This window comes from Elephas maximus, chromosome 10 (assembly GCF_024166365.1).
Source record: "Elephas maximus indicus isolate mEleMax1 chromosome 10, mEleMax1 primary haplotype, whole genome shotgun sequence".
Classification (NCBI taxonomy): Eukaryota; Metazoa; Chordata; class Mammalia; order Proboscidea; family Elephantidae; genus Elephas; species Elephas maximus.
In genome coordinates this window covers 15277728-15287651 of record NC_064828.1, presented here as the reverse complement: position 1 = coordinate 15287651, position 9924 = coordinate 15277728, and the positions used below count along the sequence as shown (strand labels likewise).

Here is a 9924-nt window from a genome sequence, read left to right as displayed (position 1 = left end):
GGGCGGGGCGATGGGGGGGGGACGCCGGGTGGGCGGGGCCAGCAGAGAGCGGGAAAGGGAAACCGAGAGAGAAGGGCTGAGGGCTCGGAGGCGGGACCCAAGTGCCCTTCACGGTCGGGTCAGCTGAGGCTCCATTTCCCTTCAGTCACTCTTAGATTGTTTGCTGTTCCCCGGGACACTCCGCATTTTTAAGCTTTCTACCTTTGCTGCTACTCTTACTTCTGCCTAGAATGATCCTTTGTCTACCTGAAAAGCGCCACCCTCTCCCCCCTTTAACACTCCGTCATAGCTCAGACTTTATTTCATTTCGCTTAACTTAATTGTATTCGGAATTTTTATTCATTTACTAAGCAGTGGACAGTGGCGCCTTTGGCAGATCAAATTAGAACAGGTTCATTAGTGGTTATCCACAAGAGGTTCCTGAGTTCCTAGGTTCCTGTCAGCTGACATTTAAAAACTCATATTGTAGATGACTACACGCCAGCCCTAAAAACATCTTAAACCTTATGTTGTCGTTATTACACTAAGCAGGGACAGGGTCGTAAACTCTTTATCCATTTCCAGAATGTGAATGGAATCTTGGAAATTCATTTCTCCGATGATAATTTTTTTTTTTTTAAACATTTGGGCGGATCAGAGTTGATTCCTGATTGTCTAAATCGGTTCAGATACCATTTAGGTTTGTTTGTTTGCTTCTTTTTAACATGTGGTGATCATTTTTTTCTGTGCCTGCCAGTGACCCATAGATTTTTTTATATTTCCACTTTTCTCTTGTAATTTTATGTAGCTCATTGTAATTTTAGAAACTAAAAAGACTGATTTTTTGGACTATGATTTCAAGCCTTATTGTCAGCATTTCCTAAGAGTTAAAATCCAGTTTAGTAACAGCCAAAATTTTGACTACATCTTATATTTATTTACCTTTTAATTGTGAGATATTTTATATACATGAGTATATTTAATTCATATGTACATTGTAAAGAATAAATTTAAAACACCTTGCAGCTTAAGGAATAGAACTTCACCAATACCTCCTACTCATTTTTTAAAAATATTTTACTGTGTTTCTGGAAAAAATTTACGTGGCAAATTAGGTTCTTATTTAACAATTTCTACACATTTTATTTGGAGCACTGGTGGCACAGTGATTAAGAGCTCAACTGCTAACCTAAAGGTTGGCAGTTCAAATCCACCAGCCACTCCTTGGGGTAGTTCTACTCCGACCCACAGGGTTGCTGTGAGTCTGAATCGACTCAAAGGCAACAGGTTTGGTTTGGTTTTGGTATAGGTATTATTCAATGACATTCATTACACTTTGCACAATGTGTTACCATTCTCATTATTTCTGTTCTGGTGGTTCTATTTCCATTAATCTAGCTTCTTTGTCCCCCCTGACCTTCTCATCTTTGGTCTAGACCTACTCATTTTTTAAGATCCGCTTCAAGTAATACCTCTTGAGATACACTAAAGGGTTAACTATGATTGTGTTGGTAATAAGAAAAGAGTATTTTCTTATTCTTTTTACACATTTCGATTTTTTTCTCTCATTTTTTTAAATAATAAGCATGTACTGCTTTTGTAGTAAAAACAAAATATATTAACTTTATTTTAGAGAAAATAAAAACTCACTTCCTCCAGGAAACCTTCCCAGACCACTGCCTTGGTGGAATTAATCTTTGTATCTGTCTTTGCTGCAAGGCTTGTTTACTTTCATTACACTTAGTTCTATGATTCCTTAATTTCTAGTCTGTTTACCCCACTGGACCACTCACTTTTCTGGGACAGGGTTCAAGCCTGATTCTTCTTGATGTCCCCTATACCTAGCACAGCTCTAATGCAGAGAGGCATCCATAAAAGCTGCAGGGAGGGAGGAAGAAAGAAGGAATGGCCACCATCCAGGCCCTGCCACTTCAATGATGCTTTCTCAGACATGATGAAAAGCTGAGTTACAGAGAGACAATTTCTCCTCTCCTTATACGGAAGTAGCACTCCCAGATAAACTGATTGTCTGCAGTGGGAAGGGAGGCCAGCTGGGCAGACCAAGCAGTGGAATTCATTTCCCTCTGGATATTAAAGATGTTATCTGGTGGGCATGTGGCCTCAGGAGCAATCAGCAGTGGGGTGGGCTGTACTGGGTTAGCTTTTTATCTTATGCTACATCTGCGAGCTAGTTTTGCAAATCCAATAAAGCTCTCAGCAGCCTCAGATGTACACTGCCCTTGTGTCTCCTCCCATGCCCTCCAAAGCCCAGGCTGAAAGAGGCAAGCGGAGCAGACCCCAAACTCCTGTTCCTGCTCCCTGCCCAGAACATGAAAGCCTCATCTACCTGGCTCTTCTCAGGCCTGTGACATAGTTAAATGCCTTAGGAAGGCGGCCTTACCCCCTGCAGCTAATCCCCAAGGTTCTTGATACTTTTAAAAGTTGTTTTTATTTTTATGGAATACAAAAGAATATCTGTAATATGTGTATAAAAAATAACCCCCTGCCCCCACCTGCTACTGTAAGAATTACCTTTGCCTTTTAAGAACCACTTCATGTGCTTCATCATCTCATCCCTTTCTCTGCTCTCTCAGAGGTAGGCATTACCCTACATATTAGGTTTATTATTTCAGTGTGATGGTTCATTTTTATATGGCCTTTCTCAACATAGTCTTTTAACTCCAACAAATGTTTGGGTGAGTCTATGCAAATAAGGTGCTTGTGGCCCACCAAGGGGATTGGACATCTTGCTAATAACATAAATAAGGTGCATGGCACCCTTGTGGGGGTGAGACCATGCAAATAAGGTATATGGCACCCTAACTAGGGGATTGGTCAGTTTTGCCATCCTAAATTTTAAAAAAGAAAAAACTCATTGTCAAGTCGATTCTGACTCCCATCCTGCTAGGCTTAAAATGAACCATCCCAGAGGAACAAAGGGGGGACCTCACTCGCCAAGAAGAAAAAGAAGAGACAGGAGCAGAACATCTCCTTTGAACCCAGGGTCCCTCCACCGAGAACCTCCTAGACCCAGGGGACAGAGAGAGCTGTAACACCAGAGACAAAGCAAGGCAGCAAGAAGCAGCGGCAGAGAAGCAGCAGCAACAGAACCAGGAGACCGGATGCCAGACAGAACCCAGCAGAGATGCAGAGAGTGCTGTGGGAGAGATGGCTGGTGTCAGAATTGGTCAAAAGGTCGTAGAGAGGAAGAATAGCTGGCCTCTGCCTCATAGGAATTCGCCTTGGACTGATGCTGCTGGTGATTGTCTTCCCCCTTGTGAAGTTAGACGAGGAGGTCTGACGCTGTGGGCGCACCATTTTTACAATCATTCCCTTACCTTTCCTTCTAAGGAGCCCTGATGGAATAGCGTTTCAGTGCCGGGCTGCTAACAAAAAGGCCAGCGGTTTGAACCTACAGCTGCTCTTTAGAAAAAAGATATGGCAGTCTGCTTTCACAAAGATTACATTACAGCCTGGGAAACACTACGGGGCAGTTCTACTCTGTCCTACAGGGTCACTAGGAGTTGGAATCGACTCAATGGCAACTGGAATCTTCCTTTAGGGGTCCCGAGGTAGTGCAAATGGTCAGCGCACTTGGCTGCTAGCCAAAAGGTTGGAGATTGAAGTCCACCCAGAGGCACTTCAGAAGGAAGCCCTGCCGACCTGCTTTCAAAAAATCGGCCGTTGGAAGCTCTGCGGAGCACAGTCCAACTCGACAGCAACTGGTCACCTTTCTTTATAATTTGGCCACGTGTTTTTATCCCAAACAATATATCTTGTGCTTTATGTACATAGAACTGTTCTACATTTTTCCCAAGATCTGCTTTTATATTGCTCAGCATTTTTAGTACTATATATTTTCTGTTGTATGAATCCATCAAAACTTTTAATCTATTATGCTTTTGATGGACATTAAGATTGTTTCTAGTTTTTTGCTAATTACACACAGTGCTGCTGAGACTATTCTTGTACGTGTGTCCTGACATGCCTGAATGAGAATTTTCCTGAAGTTTTTACGTAGGAGAAGTTTGGGCTAGGTCATAGGGTATACACATCTCTGACTTCATTCCTCAAACAAAACCAAAGCCATTGCCGTCGAGTGGATTCCAACTCCTAGCGACCCTATAGGACAGAGTAGAACTGCCCGATAGGGTTTCCCAGGCAGTAAATCTCTACGGAAGCAGACTGCCCCATCTTTCTCCCGAGGAGTGGCTGGTCAGTTCAAACCACTGATCTTTTGCTTGGCAGTCCAGCGCTTTAACAACTGTGCCACCAGGGCTCCTATTCAGCTTCACTACGTGCTGTCAAATTGTTTTCCAAAGTGATTGCATCAGTCGTACCAATTTGCATTCCCAACAGTAGAAAGTGTTCCAGCTGCTGCTGTACATCTTCACCCACACTTGATATTTACAGACTTGATGTGTGTGTGCTAATCTCTCAAACAGTATCTCATTGTGGTTCAAAATGTAGTTTGATTTCCTTTTCCCAGTGGCTGATGATACTGAGCGTTTTGTTATATGTTTATCGGCCATTTCAGTCTCCTCTTTTGTGAAGCGCCTATTCATTTGCCTGAGTTTCATCTGTTGGTTTATCTTTTTCTCACTGATTTGTAGAAGTTCTTTGTATATTCTGGGCACTAATCCATTGTGGGTTTTGACAAACCCTTTGTTAAGCATGAATATGTCTTATCTCTCCAGCTAACTCATTAGTCCTGTGGTTAAGAGCTCGGCTGCTAACCAAAATGTTGGCAGTTCGAGAATCAACCAGCCACTCCTTGGAAACCCTATGGGGCAGTTCTACTCCATCCTATAGGGTCTTTAAGATTACACCTTCTGTAGGACCAAACAGGAAAGCTGGTAATAGGGAACCCAGGGTTGAGAAGGGAGAGTGTTAACATAGCGTGGGGTTGTTAACCAATGTCATAAAACAATGTGTGTACTGTTTGAGGAGAAACTGGTTTGTTCTGTAAACCTTCATCTAAAGTTCAAAAAAAAAAATGCCCTACCACAAATAAATGAATTAAAAAAAAAGGATTACACCTTCCTATGTCCCTTGTAGCTCTCTCCACATCTGTCAAAAGTGCTGCAGGCACAGAGCATGCTCTATAAATACTCCTTGAAAGAAGTGCTGATTTTTCAAGCGCCAGAGGAGGGAAGGTTATAGGATGGGTTTGTTTTGGTTTGGTTTTGGTTTTGTTTTCTTTGTTTTGATGTCTTTTTTAGACACCCAGTCACAACAATGCAGATCAAGAACGCTGAGTTGTTAGATTTTGATACATCCAGATGACGGCGTGGACGCACCGCTAGGAACTCGCAGCGCTCTCATTGGGTAGCAGGTGCTGGTAAGATTGGGTCATTTGCACCAGGTGTTGTCTTGTTGTCTCCTGCGCGTGCGCCGGATGTCTCCAGCCGCGGGGGGAGCTCTCAGAAGGGGAAGGGCCAGGTTCCATCCATTTAAGGTACTCCAGCCCTGGAATCCAGCCAAGCACTCAGTTCCTTTATAGATTTGCTTGTAGGGCGGCCCAAATTCGAGGAACCGCAGCTATGCTAAGCATTATAGTCGGTGGGGCGGGAATGCCCAGTGCGCGAGGGGGGTATTTTAGCTGTAGCATTCAGGACACGCCACAAGCCTCTCACCCTCATCTCCCGCGCGCCGAGGAATCAATCCACAGTGAGCAAAAGTGCCTTGGGGCAGGAAGTGGGGATCCGCTAAAAGCTTTGGAGGCGACCCTGGGCAGGTTGGGCTGGAGCATGGTCACCGTTTGCTCTCTGCTCTGATTCACAGGTACGGGGGTGGGGACCAACAGGACTTCGGAACGTGTTACTCGAAGTGTTGAATTAAGCGGGCGCAGGATCAACACGCGCGCTTGGCGCAAGAGCGGGCCGCAGCCAGCCGAGCCGCCGCCGCCCCCCGGTCGTGGTGCCGGTGCATTGGCACACACACCCCTCCCCGCGGTGGCCCAGCCGGCGGAAGCTGCGGGCAAGACCCCGGGTCCAAGTCCGCTGCCCCCAGGGCGGGGGGCGGGCCCCAAATCGTCGAGTGGCGGGGCGCGTCACGGCGCCCGCTCCTGATTGGCCGGAGGCGGCGGTCACGGCCCCGAGCGCCGGGATGGGCGCCGCCCCCGGCCAGAGCAGGAGTAACGGGACGCGGGCGGCCGGGTCGCAGTCCCGAAGCCCGGGGGGCTGGCGTCGGCTCGGAGTCGGAGGCCGCGCGGTGGGGGCCCGGCCGTGACGCACGCACCATGCCCTACCTGCTCATCAGCACCCAGATCCGCATGGTGAGTACCGGCCGCCCGGGGAGTTCCAGCCCGGCCCGGGCCCGAGGGTGGCGGCGGGCGCACCTTCGCGCCTCCCTCCCGGGCAGCGCCCACCGGTGGTTGGACCCGGAGTCCCCCCCGGACACGCCCCCTCGGGCCGCCGGGAGGGAAACCGGGGCTGCGGACTAAGCCCTGCTCCGGCGCCCGAGACCCAGGAAGCTCTGGCCCGCCCGGAGTCTCCCTGGCTGCGAAGGGGGCTGGGTGCATGCGTCCCGGCCAAGGAGCGTCCTCTGGCGCTTCCGGCTCCCTCCTACCTGTCCGGTAGTTCCGAGCCTCCGGGAGCGACCCAGAGAGCCCTGGCCTCACACGTGCAGCCGCCCTCTCTGCCCCACGCAGAGCCGCTTCTCAGGGGGAAAAAAAAGAGCCTTGGAAAAGAAAAGGACAAGCTGGCGCGCTTAGCCTGTGCCGAGTCCCTGGCCCCCACACAGCCACTAGGTGCACCTTTAGGCGCTTCCAGGAAGGGCTATCCCTGAGGCCTTGAGAAAGGAAAGGAAAGGGAAGAACTTGCTGCTTGTGAAGAAAGGAAGAAGAGGCGAGGCGGTGGGGCTAAGAGGTGCGGAGAGCACGGTCCAGGACTCAGAAATCATGGTCTTTGGGCGCAGGCTCCTCCCTTTGTTGCCCCGGGAATCCCCTTTTAGCTTCAGAAGGATGTGGCTGGGTTTCCTAGGATGCTCCTCGCCCCTTCCAACTCTCCAGTGCTCGGGTGACCCGTCAGAGGGTACACAGTTCCCCCGGGGTGAAGGAAATAGCAGGTAGTCACCCCACGGCCGGGAGAGATCTTGGTGGTGCCCTAGGGCAGTGGTTCAAGAACCAGCATCTGAGGAGTGGTTAAAATGTGGGTTCCGGAGCGCTTTCTAGACCTCCTGAGACACTCTAGGATGATTTTGTTCTTTTTCTTTTGAAAATATAACAGCTTTATTGACACATAACTCATGTAGCGTACAATTCACCCATTTAAAGTGTACAACACACAAGAGTGTATTCAGAGTTGGGCAACAATCACCATCATTTTAGGACATTTTTATCACCCCGGAAAGAAACTCCACACCCATTAGCAGTCACTCCCCGTTTCCCCCAGTCCCCATCCCCCAGTCCTAGTCAACCACTAATCTGCTTTCTGTCCCTATTCTGGACATTCATATAAATGAAATCATACCATATGTGGTCTTTTGTGTCCAGCTTCTTTCGTTTAGCGTGTTTTTAAAGTTCAACCATATTGTTGCCTGTATCAGAACGTCATCCTCTTTATTGCTGAATAATATTCCATAGCTATACCACGTTTTATTTATCCATTCACCTGTTGAGGGACATTTGGGTTATTTCCACCTTGGGGCTATTTTGAATACTGTTGCCATAAACATTCATGTACTAAGTTTTTGCGTGGACATTTGTGTGCATTTCTCTTGTTCCCCAGGTGATTCTGACACACACAAGCATGGGTGCTGGTGCCAATAGTCAGGCAACACCCAGCTCAGCTTAGAGGGGGCTAGGGACTCCCCCAGCGCCAGCCTGTTCATGGGACAGTGACAGGCTCCACCCCTTCCTTCCCAGCTTGTGCTCAATCCCCAAAGTCCTTCCCCCCTTCTCCAGCCTTTAACAGGAGCTGGCTCAGGGCCAGCAGGCAGGGATGGAAGGAGAAGTGACACCTTCCATCTCTACTTAGCAGCCAACCAAGCCACTGTGGCTTCCCTTGTAGGAGGTGGGCCCCACCATGGTGGGCGATGAGCACTCAGATCCGGAGCTGATGCAGCATCTGGGGGCCTCGAAGAGAAGCGTCCTGGGAAACAACTTGTAAGTTGTGGCATCCCTCAGTGTCTTCTCCCTGCCTGCTCCTAGACCTGCCCCTGTTCCCTTTACACAACCATCAAACCCAGGGCTACGGCCACGGCCACGGCCACTGCCCAGCCTTGGGGCCTGTTTACCTGTGCCCTGGGCTCTGTTCTCTGTAGGGTCTGTCCTGTCCCCCCAGGACCTGCTCACTCTGAAAGCTTTCCCACTGGCCATCACTTCACAAGCCATCCTTAGATCATCAGCATGGAGTCCAGTTCCCTGGGTATGGGACTCCATAAGCAAACACTCCTTGCCCTGCCTTTAATCTCTAAGCTGGACCCTGTCAAGGCAAAGGCACAGAAAGGAGGATTTCTGTTCCAGAAGAGCTGAATGAACAATGAAGCCAAGCCCTAGAAATGGGGAGTAGGAAGCCTGGGTCCTACTTCCGCTGCCTGGGGACTTGGCCGTTCCCTTGGCATCCTTCACACCATCTCTGTGTGTGCACTGAACACAACTTCCTTTCCTGCTCCTTCACCCCTCTCACTTTGGCTACACAGGCTCGGAACTCCTGCGAGGAGCTGCCAGAGTGAGTCTCTAGTTCAAATGGGGAAAGAGAAGGCAAGCTGATCCCAGCCCTTAAATCAAGGTTGGAAGCAGAAGCCAACCCTAACCGTTTTGTCCTGAGAGGTTTGCCTCAAGATCCCTGGCTTGGGGCTCTGAGCCCTTGATCTCTCACCGGCCCTGAGCATTAGTTCAATCTGAAGGAAGGGGAGCCATGCTTTCCTGATGCCAGGCAATGGCACATAAAGCTGGGACCTCTTAGGGCCCAACCTTGTTGCTCCAGGACTGCAGGGCAGCAGGAGGGGCCAGAGGAGCAAGCTGGGAGAGCAGACCACTCTTTCTGACGCATGGTGGCTCAAGGCACGTGTGGCTGCTGTCAGGCTAACATGGGTCCTACTATCTGTGACACTGGGAAAGTTTTCTCACTTACAAAATGGAGACGATATTAGTCCCTCATTAGGTTGTTGGGATAAGTGAAATTTTGTGTGTGAACTGCTTAGCCAGGAAGGGTGGGGGCCGTGTACTCAGCCAGGCGCATGAAGCACCTGGATGTCAGGACCGAGTGTTCCTGGCACTGCCGCACCTGAGGCCAACCAAGCTTAGTACTGGGAGCTTGCTCTGTGTACCCCCGCCCCTGCCACCCCTGCCTGGTTTCTTCGCAGCTGTGAATACTACGTCAATGACCCTCCTCGCATAGTCCTGGACAAGCTGGAACGCAGGGGCTTCCGTGTGCTGAGCATGACAGGGGTGGGCCAGACGCTGGTGTGGTGCCTGCACAAGGAGTGACCTCACGCTGAGTGAACGGGGTAACCCAGCCCTGGAGCCGCTACTGAGGACCCAGCCCCCAGGCATGCCTCACTGACCGCCCTGCCCCTCTTCCCAAACTGTCACTGCCCCTCTTCCCAAACCATCACTGTCTGTCCAGCACCGATGGGCAGGGATGGCTTTCTCTGAAACCCTGCCCCAGTCAGTGAGGGAGAGCAGGGCTCCTTGCCTGGTGCTCCTGAGGACCCTGGAGTAGGCCATGTTCTGTGGGCAGGATGAGCAGCCCGGCCCAGAGCCAGGCACCCCAGTCAAGGATGACTCCAGGGTGGGTCCTGCGTAGCTAGTCCAAACTAATAAAGGGCTATGATGAGTGGTTACTCCTCTGCTCCGCGTGCCACTGACTCTCACTATGCGAGCCTTTCCCTGGGGTCAGCCCACTCCCAGAGAGGGAGACCCAGGCCTGGGTGCGGGCCTCTGAGGCAGAGCCCAGAAACCAGGCCATGCTTGGGCAGGCAGCACCCTAAACCCGGGGA

General features: G+C 50.0%; 1 protein-coding gene across 1 annotated transcript; it reads left to right on the top strand.

Annotated features, from left to right (window-relative positions):
• Positions 1-5883: 5883 nt before the first annotated feature.
• Positions 5884-9777, top strand: GCHFR (GTP cyclohydrolase I feedback regulator). The gene is made up of 3 exons (XM_049898108.1): positions 5884-6256; positions 7992-8086; positions 9289-9777. Exons 1-3 carry the CDS (start codon positions 6221-6223, stop codon positions 9410-9412), a joined length of 255 nt encoding a protein of 84 aa, XP_049754065.1. The 5' UTR covers positions 5884-6220; the 3' UTR covers positions 9413-9777.
• Positions 9778-9924: the final 147 nt, after the last annotated feature.